Source organism: Grampus griseus (genome assembly GCF_964374135.1).
Source record: "Grampus griseus genome assembly, chromosome: 15".
In the NCBI taxonomy this organism is placed as follows: domain Eukaryota; kingdom Metazoa; phylum Chordata; class Mammalia; order Artiodactyla; family Delphinidae; genus Grampus; species Grampus griseus.
In genome coordinates, this window is record NC_139009.1 from 84098894 (window position 1) to 84117634 (window position 18741).

At 40.3% G+C, this 18741-nt stretch overlaps 1 protein-coding gene across 2 annotated transcripts in view; it reads left to right on the plus strand.

Annotated features, from left to right (window-relative positions):
- The window catches only part of IL18R1 (interleukin 18 receptor 1), a 39435-nt gene extending 21373 nt beyond the window's left edge, over positions 1-18062 (plus strand). For both annotated transcript variants that reach the window (XM_082672069.1, XM_082672070.1), the window contains 6 exons: positions 1262-1324; positions 5300-5420; positions 8604-8743; positions 10788-10949; positions 13378-13536; positions 15802-18062. In XM_082672069.1, the coding sequence (XP_082528195.1) occupies positions 1262-1324; positions 5300-5420; positions 8604-8743; positions 10788-10949; positions 13378-13536; positions 15802-16157 (1001 nt within the window). In that variant the 3' untranslated portion in view covers positions 16158-18062. The remainder of the gene's footprint in view (positions 1-1261; positions 1325-5299; positions 5421-8603; positions 8744-10787; positions 10950-13377; positions 13537-15801) is intronic.
- Positions 18063-18741: the final 679 nt, after the last annotated feature.

Here is an 18741-nt window from a genome sequence, read left to right on the forward strand (position 1 = left end):
AAGATAGTTGAAGATCACCGTATGTTAACTATTTTATTTAAAATTTTTATTTATCTATTTATTTTTGGCTGCACTGCACAGCTTGCGGGATCTTACTTCCCCGACCAGGGATTGAACCCGTGCCCCCTGCAGTGGAAGCACGGAGTCTTATTAACCACTGGACCTCCAGGGAAGTCCTTTACCCTGAGGTTTTGCTACACTAGTTTCTTTCTGTATCCTTGCCCACATTACTCCTCCTTTCCCTTCTTTGCTCTTCACTCTGTAGCGCGTGCTTCCTGGGAGAGCCTAGGAGGGCGTGGGTGCTGCAGGAGAGCACCTGAGTCCCCTTTAGTCCTCGTGAGCAAGCACATCTGCTGGGCGCCTGGGAGCCCCCATGAGGGAAGCACTGGACATTACTTGTAAATGCCCCAGAAGCACCGGAAGCACTTAGAAGGGGGAGTCCAGGTCATGAAGAAAGTTGCCGATGGATAATGGGAGCAGCAGGGACTGGACTACATACCTTGTGAATGCGGGACCACAGGGCTGTCCGTGTTCTGCAGTTATTAGCATCCTAGGTTGTGGGGTAGTCCTCAGTGGGAGGTTGCTGGGGGATTGCTTCCTTCCTCAGTGTTACTCAATGGGGCTGAGGTAGAGCATATCTATGTACCTCCAGTCTGGGTCAGAGGTCACTAAGGAACAGAAGTAGAACTGAGTTTACAGGGGTGGACACCCCAGCAGGACTGGGACTAAGGTGAGGCAAGTGAGGCATCCAGGGGCACTCCTCTCACTGTCCTGCCAGGGGAGGGTCTCAGGAGGCTTCTGAGAGTAAGTGCTTTGCCTACCCTACCTGAGTCTTGACCTTGCACCCAATAAATCTATCTTGAGGAGTTGAGAGCAGATGGAAGGAAGAAAGGCAGAGCAGAAAGACATATCCCAGTGACTTTGCGTCTTCTAAGTCCTAAAAGTTTCATTGTCTCCCTGGATGAGCATCTTCTTCTGGCTTTTATCTGAAGCGGCAGAAGGCAGAGGCTGGAATTGAGGGGAGACCTAATTCAGTGTGCTTTCTCCAGTGAGGTGAGCTTTGAGTTGATGGAAAGTGAAACAACGATCAGTATTCCCTGCAACCCTTATTTAATGAAAATACATTAAATAATAAATGTAAAGTGATGACTTTAGTTAGAATCTTGGTTACATGGAATAATAAGTGTATTACAACAAATGTCTGCCTTAGCAAAACTCCTTGTAACACTAATGCATTTTTCTTTTCTTTTTTCACTTTCAGACAACAGTAATATAATTCCAGCTCTTCTTGGACCAAAGCTTACGCATGTTAAAGTGGAATTAGGTATATTTTGACATACGTATATTTTGGATTTGTGAATGGGGGTCATAATAGTCTTCCAAGGCTAAATCTGGTTCCTTATTGATCAACATGGTATTCGTAACACATACCATGTTTACTGAAGAATATTGAAAAAGCAGGAAAACCTTGTCGTTGTTTGAATGTTGCCCTTTTTAGTAATAATTACAGTTAACAGTCTGTTCAAAAGATTATAGAAGTGCCTGTGGTTTGCAGACCTGTGGTTTTAGTCACTTTGTATGTGGCTTTCCTCTAATAGTATCTATGATCATTTTTAAATATGAAAACTCAATGAGAATACTCTGGAGAAATGATTCAAACTTATTGTGTGGTTTGAATATTTGATTAATGGGTTCACTTTGAATCAAGGGACTCGACTCTGCATTTAGGGTTTGTTTAGACGGGTCTTGATGAATCGATATGTCCAGTTGAGTAATTTCTTTCAGAGGAGAAAGGACGGAAGGAAAAGAATAAATTCACGTATGCTAAACTGAGTATTGGATTAGGTAACTGAAATATGTTATTGTCTTAAATCCTGAAAGCAACTCTGAGGGGTATTGTTCCCATTTAAGCTTTGGATTAAATGACCAAAGCTCAGAAAGGTTAAGTAATTTGTCTGAAGTTAAACCCCAGGAAAGGGGCAGAGCTGGGATTCAAGTTTCTTACATTGTTTGTTTGTTGTTGATTGTCATTTGATCCTGTTGATTGTTTCCAAAGCACACACCCTTTGACTACAGATGGCCACAGTCATGTATATGACCACATATGCCCAGTGGAGCTCAGATACTTTGCCATTTGTGTTTGTGGCTTGCCTGCTTTCTAGTTTTATTGATTTCTGAACTTTATTATTTTTTCTTCTCATTTTAGGCTTAATTTGCACCTCATTTTTCCTTTGTACACATGGAGAGTTAGAGAATTAATTTAAATTCTCCTCTCCTGTAGTGTGTGTATTTTAAGTTCTAAATTTCCCTCTAATCACTGTTTAGCTGTTTCCAACAATGTTGATATGCCATATTTTCATAACTATCCAGTTCAAAGTTTTAACTATTTAAAAAATTTTTCCTTGTGATATTTCTTTCATCTATGGATTACTTAATGTTTCTTAATTTCCAAATATGTGGAGGATTTTCCAGTTATTTTTCTGTTATTGATGTCCAGTTTAGTTCCATTATGGTCCAAGAGTATACATTGTATCATTTAAATCTTAAAATTTGTAGTAACTTACTTGGACCAGAATGTTCTAAGTGCATTTGAAACAAATGTATATTCTGCAGATTTTAGTTTAGTCCTTCTATAAATATCAATTAGGTGAAGTTGGTTAATGGTACTCTTCAAATCATCAATATCCTTACTAATTGCCAAGAGAGATGTTAATATCTCCAGCTGTGATGGTCAAGTTGTCTACATATCAAGTTGTCTATTTTTGCTTTATGTATGTTGAGGTTACCTTATGGGCACATACAAATTGATGCCTCTTGAATTGACACTTTAACATTATGAAATTTCTCTCTTTATCTATCATACTATCTTTTCCCAATCCCTACTCTCTCTCATGTTAGATAGACACACCAGTTTTCTTTTGTTTGGGACTGGCATGTTTTATCTTTTTTCACATCCTTTCACTTTTAACATTTCATTGTCTTTATACACAAAATATGTCTCATATAAACTGCATATATTTGGATCTTTGTTGAAATCCAGTCTATGGTGTTTAGTACATTTACGTTTAATGACTTACTAATACAGTCGGTTTGAGACCTCTCACGTTGCTGTTTACCAGTTGTCCTATGTCTTATTTCTTCCTTTTATTCTCCTTTCCTTTCAGATTAATATTTTTTTATTTAATCTGTTTTGTTTTCCTCTTAGTTATGCCATTTTGTATTCTTCATTAGTAGTTCTCCTAGAGATTACAATATATATCCTCTTACTACAATAAGGCAAATGCACATATTAGTACGTTGACAGTTTCACAGACACGTGAGAACCTCACAACAGTTAATTTCATTCATCCTCTTATCTCACTTTAAGCTACTATTTTATGTATTTCTCTCCTGCGTATGTTATAAAACTCACAATAATTTGGCATTATTATTGCTTGAAACACAAAAATTATTTTGTATTTACCCAAATGTCTGTCCTTTATTGCACTGTTCATTTCTTAATGTATGTCCTTGCTTTCATCTGGGATAATTTTTCTTTGAGAGTGAAAATTTTCCTTTGGTATTTCTTGTAGTGTGGTTATGCTGGCAATAAATCCTTTTGGCTATTATTTACTTGAAAATATCTCTACCTCCAATTTTGAAGATTTTTTTCAATAATTTCAATAATTCTAGGTTGGCAGTTTTTTCCTGCACTTTAAAGATGCCCTTCTGTTGTTCACTGGTTTCCATAGTTTCTGCTGAAAGACTGGCCTTTAGTCTTATTGCTGGTACTTTGATGTGTCTTCTTCTTCTGGCTGCTTTCAGAATTTTCTCTTTCTCTTTGATTTTGATGCATCCGGGTGTGGTGTTCTTTGCATTTATCCTGATTTGGGTCCCTCTGAGCTTCTTGAGTCTGCAAAGGATGTATTTGATTAATTTGGGAGAAATCCTCTGCCATTATGTCTGAATATTTCTTCTGCCCCTTTCTTCTCTCCTCTCCTGGGCCTCCAATTACATGTATTACGCTCTTGTTCTGTCATTTTTAGTTTTTTCCCTTCTGTACTTTAGTTTTGATCTTGGCCTGTATTCAGCCTTAGCAATCCTGACTTCTTTTATGCTCAGACTCTGTTAAAACCATTGAGGTCTTAAATTCATGTTTTTTTCAGTTATCAATTGCTCATTTGATTCTTTTAAAATAGGTTACTCTTCTTTGTTGAAAACATCCATCTTTTCATCTACTTGTCCATCTTTTCCTCTGTTTTCTTTAACCTATTTATATTAGTTATTTCATACTCTTTATCTGCCAAGTCAGGCATTTGGATCGTCTTTGGGTCAACTTCTATTACCTATTTTTTCTATTGATTACTGTCCCCTTTTTTTGCCCTTTGTATGTCTCTCTTTGTTGTTGTTGTTTGTTGTTGTTGATCTTTCTGTATCTAAAACAACCAAGGTGAATGAAGTTTGTATTACTTTTCCCTAAGAGTGTTTGCCTTTTCTTTGTTAGGCAGATAATGTGAGGGTTTGATCATCTCAATCCAGTCAGGAATTGAGCTGAGCAGTAGCTAGGATGCAGGTTTGTTGGAATTAACCTGCTTTTCATCTCTTATGGCTGGGGGGAGACTCCAGTCACGTGTGTGTTGTCCTCCAGTGGGACTTACTCTGCTAAGTACTGTGAGACTGCAGCAGAAATCATTAGGCCTTTCCAGCCTCCTATGCTGCCCAAGCCCTTAGCAATAATCCTGTGAGCCCATGTGGCTGTCAGCATCTCCACTGGACTCTCTTTTCTCCATGAGGTTCCCTCTATTTTGTACAAACCAAAGCAAATTCCTTCAAGGAGTAAAATGGTGGCTATCTCAGCTCACCCTGGAAGGACTTTATTCCTGACTGTAGTTTCAGTTCATCTGTTTCTCTTTGTTTTCCCTGCACTTTGATGTCTTTAATTTTTAGCTAATGTAATTTTTTTTGTTGTTTTGTATCCATTTTGTTTTTCCAGAAGTTGCAGTGGGTATGTAGGCCTGACACTACCTATTAGACTATAGGTTGAAAAGAAAGTCCACTGGCCATCCTAAGTTTTAATAATTGATTTAGACATAAACATTTGAAGAGAAGCCAATTCATAGTTTGGTGATGACTTGTAATTGCAACCTAATTTCTCTGATTTATAATTTTTTTTTAATTGGAAAACAAGGCATTTTTTTCCTTAGATGCAGCTCTATATTGTCGTTGTATATTAGGTTAATATACGTTGGATGTATTAATTTCAACCTTTGAGAAACCTGAGTTTCTAAAATCTGAACATCGGTTGTCAACTTCTACCTAGGAAAAGATGTACAGCTCAACTGCTCTGCCTTGCTGAATGAAAAGGATGTGATTTACTGGAACATCTGGAAAAAAAATGGAAAGGATCCTAATGTACACGAAGAGGAAGGGACAAGAATTAGGTATGAATATGTGATATATATAATACATATCATGATATACAAAAATCATATAGTGTCATATATATATGAGATAAAAACAGCAGACTCCTGAATGGCTGACAGGATGCTTGAGATGAGTTTAACTTATAACTTACATATTTTATAATTCGCATACTCTAGGCTGACGCATTATGCAGAAATTTATTGCTGAGACCTAAATTAGAAAAAGAAGGTCAGGGCTTCCCTGGTGACGCAGTGGTTGAGAGTCCGCCTGCCGATGCAGGGGACGTGGGTTCGTGCCCCGGTCCGGGAAGATCCCACATGCCGCAGAGTGGCTGGGCCCGTGAGCCATGGCCGCTGAGCCTGCGTGTCTGGAGCCTGTGCTCCGCAATGGGAGAGGCCGCAACAGTGAGAGGCCCGCGTACCGCAAAAAAACAAAAAAGAAAAAGAAAAAGAAGGTCAATGAGGCTTTTTAGCATCGCCTTACAGAAGTAGCTTTTGGTCAGTCAGGATCTGATGGGGGTGGGGACTTTACCTAAGCATCTTATAAAAGAGCGATTACCTAGGCCACTGTCATTTGAATTTTGAAAATTGTATTAAATGCTTTGTTTTTACTAGTGTACCAGAGAAAAGACCAGGTCAGGAGCCTGGGACACGTACAAGTTATTCCGGGCCCCTTGTGTGCAGTAGGCGTGCCTAGCTGTGTTGCTCACGTGTCACCGGGGGCCCGCTGGGTATCCATAGGTGACAAAGCACATCATCAGTACCTTTCCCTGAGGACCCTGGGGGCAGCCCTGGGCACAGGTAGGCCATCCACCTATGGCTACCTGTCCAGATCTATGCCCTGTACTTGGCTTACACACACAGCTTTCTTTGTTCTGATTGTTGAAAAGAATTCATTATAAGATACTTGAGAATTACCAGAAATCACAAAGAGAGAAATAGCCCTCTGGAGACAGCTTTGTGTGCGTGGCAGGGGGAGTTGGGTGGGTGGATTTCTTTGCTGGGCGTGAGATGTGCTGACACAGACGCTGCTTCCAGCTCTTTAGAGACAGTTCAGAGCTTCTTTCTAGAACATTCCTTACAGGGATTATCTTTCTTAAAGGTGAGAAGTGAGGAATTTTCTCGAGTCCAGAAGGGTCCCCAAAGATTGTCAGATGCCAGTGATGACCCAAGAAAATACTAATTTAAATGACCAGTCTCCTGCCCTGTGACATCGTTGTTGGTCCATTGCCACTGATCGTAATTATGGCAGCACTCTCCTGTCAGAGTCCATTCATGGAAACTAGAAACACACGAAGAACAGCTAGAAAACGCAAACAGGGCAATGGTTAGATATAAATATCTAGGAGGCAGAGTTGGTGCAAAAATTTCCAAATGCCGTCTAGTTTAAATAGCCTATATTAAGGAATGGTTATACTTATTAAAACAAAACATGCTAAGCCTGTGGCCATTACAATGTTTCTGAATGGCTTTGGGTCATTACTGTCATTATTAAGGTAACTATACACTCAGGTTCTAGGGAGTAGTGGTCCGAAGGTGTCTGTCACCTTAGCTGCACTTGTGAGGTTTTTTTTAATCCCCTCGCCCAGAGCCGGGTGTGTGATTAGTGCTCATGGAGTGTTGGCTCAGCTGGATTGCGTGGCTATCCTGCCACTTTATCTTGTCCTCAGTGTCTGTCCCCCACCGGATTCCTGCATTTCCTCCTTCTCATGATCCATTGTTAATCTCTGGAGGCACAGAAGACCAATTCACCAACCTTACTAGAAACGGAGCTTCAGCTAAACTAAGGGCTTAAGTGAGGCTAAACCTTTCTTTATACTGGGCGCATGAACTTATGTCATCTATTTTGGCTTCTCGGTGGGGTTTTTTTTACTTTCTTTGTGGATTTTACATTGATGTTAGATGGTTGATATTTCTGGGTGGGTGACTTCTGTACAGATTTATGACTTCTCTTCTAAAATGCATTTGAGACAGTTAGAGGTTACAGTGGGTACCACATCCAGCTGCGGGGGCCTGCCGGGTGAGCGACTACACCTGGGAGTGCTGGCTGACGGCGCACCTTCAGAGCCTGCCCCTAGCAGGAGGCAGGCGCCAAGAGCGTGTGCCCTGCATCAGGGACAGGGTGGCTTGAGTCCTTTTAGTAGAGAAAGAGAGCTGGCCGCTCCTGGTGGCCTCCGGTCATTTTCTGACACTCACGGAGCAGCTTAATTGGCGTTTCTCATGTGCTTGGGGGTGTCTGAGAATAGTGGTTTTAATTTATTTTAAATGCTGAACAAAAGAAGAGTGGTCGTTAGGACTGCTAGGACAAACTTGATATGAATCTGCGTCTGTATTAACGATACGCGGCCTTGTCACAGCTGGTGGAGACTTCACAGTGGGAGGAATGCTGAGTCGTCAGGACAGGAGGAATGGGGGAAAACGCAGACACACCTGGGAGATACTGAGGGTTCAGTTCCAGACCACCACAGTAAAGCAAATATCACAATAAAGCAAGTCACGTGAATGTTTTGATTTCCCCATGCATATAAAAGTTATGTTTACACTATACTGTAGTCTATTAAGTGTGCAATAGCATTGCATCTTAAAAAATGATGTACATACCTTAATTAAAAATACTTTATTGCTAAAAAAAATACTTTATTGCTAAAATAAATGCCCAAACCATTATGATAGTAACATCCAAGACCACTGATCACAGATCCCTTAACAAATATAACGATAATGAAAAAATGTGAAAGTTTGAGAATTACCAGAATGTGACACAGAAACATAAAGTGAGCAAATGCTGTTGGGAAAATGGCGCCAAAAGACTTGCTTGAGACCCTGTTGCCACAAACATTCAATCTGTAAAAAGTGCAGTATCTGCGAAGCATAATAAAGCAAAACTCAGTAAAGTGAAGTGTGCCTGTAATTGAGAGAGAGAATATTTTCTTGTGTTTTCAACTGAGCATCGTTACCTCCCAGGCATTTTGATTTTAGGCAGTTTGCAGCGCCGTCCCCAGATGGTTTCAGGAGGGCTGAGACCCCCGGGGAGCAGGAGGCTCACACTTGAAGAGAACCCACCAAAAGGGGACGATTCCCTGGAGTCCACAGAGCCGTGTCTTTGTGCAGATGTATTTGTACATACAAATTCCTCTTTCATGGGTAACGTGTTGGCTAATGCCACAAAGCCTATTGCTAAACCATCTTCCTCTCTTACAGGACTTCAGAAGGCAAATGGCTTGCTTCAAAAATACTGAGAATTGAGACTGTTAATGAAAACAATCTGAACTTTTCATATAATTGCACTGCAGCCAGCGAGGGAGGCATAGACACCAAAAGCTTCATCTTATTGAAAAAAGGTGTGAGAAATTTTATCTTTGGCAGTTTGTGGAAACCTAGAATGTAGCAGCTGAGAGACCTGTCGTCGCTCATCACTTCCTCATCTTACACACCAGGAACCAAGCTCCTGAGAGGTGAAGGGTTTGCCCTGTGTCACAGGCGTTCCGTGGCAGAGCTGGTGCTCAGCCCTTGCTGCAATCCCCTCTGCCCTGATTCCAAGCAGAGAATGAAAACCTCAAGTGTATTCTTTTGCTCTCAAACATATTCCAATCCTGTGTAGCAACCAGGGGCCCAGAGCGGGGAGGGAGGTAGAGCTCAGGGTTGGAGATGCTGGTGGGTGAGAGTCACAGGGGAGGTGGTCCGGGCAGCTCTGGCACACTCTGAACAACAGGAGGAAAGTTTGCTGCTCCGTGTAGGATGAGACCAGTGGTCCAGGAGTAATTGCTGCCTCCACCCTACCTTAGCTGGGCCCTGGGCACAGGGGCCCTTGGGTGTGGTCTTTCCTTCAACAGAGACTCACTTAGGCTTCCCTCTCTTGGGATAGTCCCTGAACTTGGCAAGTGGACAGTTAGTTGATGGCTCTGATCACTGGACTCAGAGTTTTTCAGTGCCCACCTGATGGAGGGCATCCTCCACCGAAACAGTCCACCCGAGGGCCACAGACTCAGGAGCTGCTCAGAAGTAGTTCTGTAAACTGTCCTAGATCAATGCGTGGCTGTGCTCTCTCTGCCTTAGACGTTTCTACCCTGATCATTTTTTCCTTCTGCTGGGCTCACAAATGCTGTGTGGGGAATAGGGTCTTTGACTCCACCATTATCCCTGGAGGAGCGTGTGGGCCAACGTGAGAGGGTGTGTATTTCTGCGGCACAGTCATAGATATGTAAGCCTTTCAGAGATGCAGGAACCCCAGGGGCAGGCTTTATTCAGAGTTCACTTACCAAGCAACGATGGTTGCTTACTTACATCCTAATAATTAATTTTACCGGAAAGATAATCCCTCAAATTGTGTCACGATGGCAAGAGTTTTATGTATGTTTCCTCTTTTTGACCTAGAAACCCCACCTCCATTAGAATCTACTCTAGGGAAATAATCAGAAACATAGATAAGGATTTATGCCTGTGTTCATTGCAGCATTCTGTATATTTATGAAAAATTGCAGTCGATCTAAATACTGAGATAATATGAATTATAATTTTAAAGACCTAGAGAAATGCTTCTAATATAATGTTAAGAAATAAAGAGTGACCACCAGATGGTTCCAACTAAGTAAATGTTTTCAGGGAAAAAACAAAACCTGGAAGGAAATGTACTAGCCTGTTGGCGGTGGCCGTTGCCACACTGTGGGATGGTTATTAAGTAATTATTCTATCCTTTATACTCCTCTGTGTTATCTCATGTTGTCCACAATGAACGTAAACTGAATCAATCTAGGAAACGTAATTTTTTTCTCAAAGGACACTTTCATATAAAAATATACAAAAATTCTCAGAGCTGAGTGCCAGGCACTGTGTCAACTACTTATGTGTAATATTTAACCCTCCTCCAAAACAGCAACCCTGTAAGTGAAGGAGAAAATATCACTAGCTTGATAGCTGTATTATGTGTACAGATGAAATTCTTAGAGTTAGGGCGTCAGTGACTTTCCCTAGGATACAAAGTAGATGATGGAGCCAGGCTGGAGCCCACACAGACTCAGCTCAGTGCTTGCTCTCTCAAGGTTCTGCGCCTCCATATATGTTCCCAAGCCGCTAGCTGAGGTTTCGGTGTGGGCCCCTCTGAATCTCATCCTAGTGTCTTATCATCCTAGAGATCCAACTTCCAAAAGTGTGGACAGACTACATCGTAATGCTTTCAGTTCACGTCTCTGAATACCCTTGTACACATTTTTATGGAGCAGAGAGGTCACCACTGGAGACTAGAGGCAGGACTGCAGAGTAACTCAATGGAATGTGTTGGGTAGACAAGTAGATTTGTGTTAAAGGTGAAAGCTGACCACCACAGAGTGATGGCGAAAGATGCTGGTGAAATTTCTCTAGTTTTTCCCATTTTCTTTTTCTTTCTAGAAGACCCAGTTGACATCCCCGGCCACATCTTCACTAGAGGAATGATCGTAGCTGCTTTGATCTCAGTGGTCATTGTGTGCCTAGTGACCGTGTGTGCCATTTATAGAGTTGACTTGGTTCTATTTTATAGACATTTCTTGGGAAGAGATGAAACCTTAACAGGTAACGAATGTTGTCATGCTGGGATTTCTTATTTTACAGTTTTATTAAGAAGCTATATAAATAAACATCAATCTTCACCTCATTTTGATTATATTGTAGACATATTGGCGGTAGAAGTTTTCCATAAGAAAAATTGATCTAAACGAAGCGTCCGTATGAATGTTGTCCGTTATGAATGTTGTCTGTCTTTTTCTTGTGCTTACTTATCTGTTGCCAAAAATTGTTCTCTAATTGTTTCATGCATGTGTGTCGTGTCCTTCTAAATGCCCTGTGAGATGGTTAGGCCCAGGGACTGTGTGTCTGAATGTCATTGCTCACACGCCATCTGGTGCCTTTACAAAGTTCACACTCAATAAAGGTCATTTAAATTGAATGGAATTGGGAATGCCCTGGCTGTCCAGTGCTTAAGCCTCTTGTGCTTCCAGTGCAGGGGCACGGGTTCAATCCCTGGTCAGGGAACAAAGATCCCATGTGCCACGTGGCAAGGCCAAAAAAATAAAGAACTGTATTATGGTTCATTATTTTAACCTGGCAAAGGAGGCTGCGTGATGTACTTGTAAGAACCTTGAAGTGCACACCAAATGACCTGAGTTCCAGTCCCCTAGATCTGCCACTTTTCATCTACTCCAGCTTCTATCTGGTGACTGTCTCAGTTTCTCTATTTTTGCAGGTGACTAGAAGTCCTCAAGATTCGAAATAGCTACCAAATTTTAAAAAATAAATCTAATCCATTGCACTTGCTTTTGTTTCCGTGTGTGTGTGTGTGTGTGTGTGTGTGTGTGTGTGTGTGTGTGTGTGTGTAGGACATACGTAGTTCAAACACCAAAAGTCTTAGAAATTATACACGTACACTTGCCCCGTGCCTGTTTCCTACCCCATCCCACATTGATGTACATCCAAACCAATACGAATAGAGAATCTTATTTCACACCTGTTTAAAAGACAAATCTTGGCATGCTATGTGCCCTATTCTGAACTTTGCTGTACTATACCTTGGGTACCCTTCCATATTAGTTTATAAAATCTCTCATTTTTTAGGGTTGCACAGTGTTTTATTTCTGTGGATGTATTATTATTTATTTAGTCACCGTGTGATGGACGTTTGGGTTGCTTAAGACCTTTTGTTACTGCAGAAATGATGTGGTGGATAACTTTTGTACAGTTATTGTTTCACATGTGTGCAGTGTAACTGAAGGAAAAATTCCCTAAAGTGGAATTACTAGAAGTGCAGAGGTGGATATAGTTGTTATTTTGATTGATATTACCAATTTGCGCTCCATATTTCTCTACTGCCTACCACCTTCAAAGGACGGGAGTACATTTTTTTCTCATAGCCTTACCCACAACCTTTTGGATATTTGCCAATCTGATAGATAAAATCTGAGGGGTATCGAAGTGTAGTTTTCACTTGCATTTTGCTTACTGTGCAAAAGTATGAGCAGCTTCTCATGTGTTTAAGACCCATTTGTATTTCCTTTTTCAAAGTACCCATTCATATTCTTTGCCCATGCTTCTACTGGGTTGTTGACTTTTTTTTTTTTTTTGCTTGCTTATTTTTAGCAGCTATTTACATTTTAGGGAGGTTAGCCTATTGTCTATAATATAAAATGCAAATATTATTCCCAGGTTGTTGATCGTGGTGTGCTTTTGACTTTCTTGATAGTGGTGTGCTACATGGAAGACTTTTTAATGTGCAGGCATACCTTGAAGATACTGCGGTTTCAGTTTCAGACCACTGCATAAAGCTAATATCGCAATAAAGTTAGTAACACGAATTTTTTTGGTTTCCCAGTGCACATAAAAAGCTGCTGCTTTATCAACTAACTTTATGTAATATTCTGAGTCCTTTGTTGTCAGGTCAACAATCTTCACAGTATCTTCACCAGGAGTAGATTCCATCTCAGGAAAACATTTTCTTTGCTCATCCGTTGAAAGTTTCATCGTGCAATTAAGTCACATCTTCAGGCTCCACTTCTAATTCTAGTTCTCTTGCTGTTTCCATCATAGCTACAGTTACCTCTCCCATGAAGTCTTGAACCCCTCAAAGTCATAAAATAATTTTCATATTTTTCCTTTGAGTTTTTATAGATTTATTATTCACATTTACAACTTCTAATTTACTAATATAAAAATAACGAAGTTAATTCACTTTGCTTTGAGCTAAATTTGTCATTAAGTTATAGAATTATTTGTTTTCTATGAAAAATATTTTATTCTTTTATTTAAGAGCTTCATTGAGGTATGATCAATATACAACGAACTACACATATTTAATGCACACTGTTCGATGCATTTAGAGGTGAGGATGCTATATTTAACTCTTCTTTTTCAATGATTCTGTTCCCATTTTTCAGAACTTTCGCTCAAATTTGTACTTAAATAAACCCTTATTTTCACACTAATTAAAAGAGTCAACCTTATCTCCTAGATGGGAAAACGTACGATGCTTTTGTGTCTTACCTAAAAGAATGTCGGCCCGAGAACGGAGAGGAGCACACCTTTGCTGTGGAGATTTTGCCCAGGGTGTTGGAGAAGCATTTTGGGTATAAGTTATGCATATTTGAACGGGATGTGGTGCCTGGAAGAGGTAAGAAAGGAAATATCAGATAGAAAACTAGTGGAGTTTTCATCTTTAACTTCATCTTTACTTTTAGAAGATGAAGAGCTTAGCCTTACAGAAGGCTATTCTGCTTGCTTAAAAACAAACAAATGAAGTAGTCCTCTAAACCAGAAATAACCAGCTAAATCAATACAAGCAGTAGTGAGAAGATGAGAAGATTGCACTGTTTCCAAAAATGGCCTCTTGGGGACCTGGTCTCTTCACCTGGCTTCACAGTTCTCTGAGTCTTGGAGAAAGGAAGTGGGCATTCCATTCTCAGAAGCAGGTCCAGAATCATTATCATGAGGCATTTATCTAGAAATACCCCACAGTAAGAATACCTCTTTTGATGATATTTTGTACAGCAGAACCAGTTCTTAATTTAATATGTGATCCTTTGGACTATAAAACAGGTTAATTCTTACCAGAAAATGTTTCTTCTCTATCGCGTTAACATTGGTGAGAAAATTGAAGTAGAAATTAGGACTGATGGCAAAGGATGAATAAAAGGAGATTGGTGGTTCTAGAATAATTTAGTTGTGAAATTTTATTTTTTAATTAATATGTGAATACAAATGTCTATAACACATATATTGAAGTATATTACAGTCAAAATCAAAGAAATTTAGTAACATTTCCATGTTTTCTCTGAAAGTCCTGCAGAGCTTTGAAGTCTTCCAGAGATTTGGAATCTGGTGTCAAATTATGTTGGATGCTGACGCATCACAGATGATGCAATACAGATGTCTTCATAGTTACCATCACTCATTCATTCATCCAACATTTACTGAGCACCATCCTTGTGCCAAATTCTAAGCTGGGCATTTAGGACAGAGTAGGAAATAAGAAACAGTTGTGTTTTTTTTTTTTCCTCCTGGGTTACAAATTAAGAAGGGAAAATATTACAAATCAGAAATAGAGAATACTTTTTAGTAATAGATAACTTCTCAAAAGGAATAATATGCCAAATTGTCAGATGCATTCAACACTGTGATATTTTTGTGCATCACTCTTTGTATCTAAGAAGACATTCTGTCACGTACAAAGTATTTCTGCTTGACTTTACATCGATTACATCAATTTTATTATATTGGGGTTGGCCCAAAAGTTCATTTGGGTTTCTCCGGAAGATGTTACAGAAAAAGCCAAAAGAACTTTTGGGCCAACCCAATATTTCCATTATTTTTCTAGGAGTCATTTTAAAAACAGATTTCTTCTTAGTTTTTAAATAAAAATAAAGAATGTTTGTATATTTGATATGATTAGTTTTGGCTAAGAACTCTATCTGAGGAGGGCTAGAGGTCTAGAACCTGCTAGAGGTCTTGGCAGTGTTCCATCCACAGGTCAGGTCCTGCCTGCCACTCTTATTGAAACATCTCTACACATATGTTCATGTGTGGTCTGTGGCTGCTTTTGAGTTACAACAGCAGAGTTGAGTAGCTGTGACAAAGACTGTATGACCCACAAAGGCTAAAATATTTACCACCTGGCCCCTTTACAGGAAAAAAATTAGCAACCTGTGGTCTAGAATAATGGCAGGATTTTGTAAAAAAATTTTTAATTCAAATTTTACCATGTTCCACCATCCATGTAAAGAGGCAAGATAGTGGAATGTTTAGGAACATACACTCCAGAACCAGACCACTTGGGTTCAGATTCTGGTTCTGCCATTTACTAGCCACGTGACTCTGGGCAAGTTACTTAACCACTCTGCTTTGGCTTCTTCATCTGTAAAATGGGGGTGATCACAATACTTTCTTCATAGGGTCATTATGATGATTAAATGAGTTAATATACATAAAATATTTAGAAGAAGGTATGGCACAGAAAAAGTGCCAAGTAGGTATTCATTATATCATTGTGTAGATGATTGCTTTTTTAATAGGCATATAAAGTTGAGAATTAATGGTTTATCTCAGAGAAAAACTTACTAGTGAATTTGAGTTAATACAAAATAGGACTGTGCAAAATGATTTTTTTTTTTTTTTTTTGCGGTACACGGGCCTCTCACTGCTGTGGCCTCTTCTGTTGCGGAGCACAGGCTCCGGACGCGCAGGCTCAGCGGCCATGGCTCACGGGCCCAGCCGCTCTGCGGCACGTGGGATCTTCCTGGACCGGGGCACGAACCCGCATCCCCTGCATCGGCAGGCGGACTCTCAACCACTGCGCCACCAGGGAAGCCCTGTGCAAAATGATTTTAATCTCATGCCCACCCTTTCAGTTTTCTTAATCTGCCACTTCTCGTATTTTCAGCTGTTGTTGATGAAATCCATTCATTGATAGAGAAAAGCCGAAGACTGATAATTGTCCTGAGTAAAAGTTATATGTCTAATGAAGTCAGGTATGAACTTGAAAGTGGACTCCATGAAGCACTAGTGGAAAGGAAAATTAAAATCATCTTAATTGAATTTACACCAGTCGGTGACTTCACCTTCTTGCCTCAATCACTGAAGCTTTTGAAATCCCACAGAGTTCTGAAGTGGCAGGCTGATAAGTCTCTGTCTTATAACTCAAGGTTCTGGAAGAATCTTCTTTATCTGATGCCCGCAAAAGCAGTCAAACCATATAGAGAAGAAGCAGAAGTCTTGCCTGTTTTTTCGCAGCCCTGATCTTCAGAAAAGCTGAGCAGAAGAAAGAACTCTTGACACTCTGGGGACTGAGTGTATGAGCCTGTTGATAATGAAGGGCATTATTCAAATATTTAACTCTACTCTGTGAATGTCCTAGTCACAGTCTGAAGATGAAACTTGTCATTAGGTTGCCGGGGATAGGACTAAACATTGAGCTATAGTCGTGGGCTCTCAGAAGACCCTGGAATTCAACAGAAATGGGTCTCCTGTTTCTCCCTCTTCCATAACTGGATGCAGGCACTCTGCTGAATCCCATTCAGCAACTGTGAGACTGCACACGGTGCAGAATAACTTAGGCCTTAAAATAAGGGCACGTCTTTAAGAGATTTTCAGTGCTAACAATTGAACTGAAGGATTTTAAGTTCACAAAGTCGCATTTCTCTATGAGCCAGTAGGTGACACAGGAACTGGAATGGTGCCTTCACGAACCCACAGTAGCTCCCTACCTCTAAACACCTCTGACAGTGCCTGGGATGTGGGGTGCAGGGTGGGGCTCTGGGAGAACCGACAGGGCTGCGAGCAGAGCAGGGAGCGAGGTGTGAGCTGCTGTAACAGGGCCTCAGCCTCAGAGCACGTGCATTAATGTATCCTGGCTACAGCTGCAGACCTACAGTTCTTGAAACCCCACTAAGATGCTGCAGAGGGCTTGCTTAATTGGACCTATTTGTGGGAACTTCTTAAAAAGAACTCAAAACAACTTTTTAATCTTTCACGACAGACACAAGTTTTAATTCAAATAATTTTCTGGGTCTTTCCAAAAAATGGTCTAAAACATTTGTTGATTCTGCATAAAGGTTTAGACACAGGATGGGTGCCAGATCAGATGAGTTATTCAACAGCCAAAAAAGGATGGTTACTTGCTTGATTTTTAAAAGGCGACAGATTTTAAATGCCCTTTGGGTGGAGGCAGCATGGCAGCCAAGACACTTGAGCTCAAATCCCGGGTTTACCACTTCCTCTGTGATCTCCGGAAACTCTTCTAACTCATCTGTGATGCAGTTTCCTCATCTGTAACATTAGAATTTATAAGAACTGTACAGGGGGACTAAGTGAATAAATACAAATGAAGCTCTTACAACAGTTCTTGACACAAACTTAACGCTCAATAAGTGTTGGTATTGCTACGTTTGTTATTGTTATTAGTTATCACCTAGGTCAGTTATTTAGCCGTGGAAAGAGAACAAGATCTGGAAAGGAAGGCAGTTTTGACTTGAGGCGATTCATTCTTACAGAGAGGCATAGAGGAGCAGCACATCAGCATATCTGCATTGGACGTCTGCAACTTTTCACATTGGAAGACATATATCTGTCTCCTTAGTACTGGGCCTTCTTGACGGCCTCAGAGGTCTGTTCATGAAAGTCACTGAGTGAGTGATAAATAGCGTGCAGCCTTACAGAGAAAGGAAAGAGCTGGGTAAGTTTGGAAGGCTGGTTAGAAGATATGGGTGTGGCATGAACGTTCCAGAAAAATTTAAAGCAGAGACTGTTTAAAACAGCTGTGGTACTACTCTATATAAAGTAGATAATCAACAAGGACCTACCGTATAGCACAGGGAACTCTACTGAATGTTCTGTAATAACCTATATGGGAAAAGGGTCTAAAAAAGAACGGATCAGGTGAATCACTTTGCTGTACACCTGAAACTAACAGAACATTGTAAATCAACTATACTCCAATATAAAATAAAAAAAAAATAAAATCAGGCAACTTAAATAATAAAACAGCTGTGGTAGATACTACTGAAAATCAAAGAAAAATGAGATTTTCATCAGATTTTCAGTATAAGAAAGTGGTCTAATTTTTGTAGCACTTAAAATTTTGCATGCTAGTTGGATGGCTAAAAAAAGTAAAGGAATTTAATTACTAAGAAGATTTATATGTGAAAATATATGGTCGTGAGAAATTTTATTGCTATCATCATAGTCTCTAATAGAATGATCTGCTTTTCTTTTTTATTATGTATGATTTAAATACATTAAATGTATTTTGTATTAAATATGTTAAATGTATACAGTAAATATATGCTTTAAAATACATTAATGAACCATTGGTCTCGTGCCTTTATTTTTGAAAAATCTCGACATCTTTTTCACTTAGTTTAAAATTTCAGGGGCTTCCCTGGTGGCACAGTGGTTGGGAGTCCGCCTGCCGATGCAGGGGACACGGGTTCGTGCCCCGGTCCGGGAAGATCCCACATGCCGCGGAGTGGCTGGGCCCATGAGCCATGGCCACTGGGCCTGCGCGTCTGGAGCCTGTGCTCCGCAAAGCGAGAGGCCACAGCGGTGAGAGGCCTGCGTACCGCAAAAAAAAAAAAAAAAAAAAAAAAAAAATTTCAATCCCTCAGTCTCAACATAGATTCCCACCTTTTAAAATGAGATATGGGTCATTCAAAATGAATGCTTGGATCTATCTTTTCTTATGTCAAATTACTTCGTACCTACCTTCTTTAAAATCCATCCAGGAGCAAAAGAAGAATTCCATTCCCTCTCACAAGGCCACCCAATATCCAGCACAAATATTAGGTCTTCACGTGCCGGTTAACTCATGTGCATATTTTAAAAT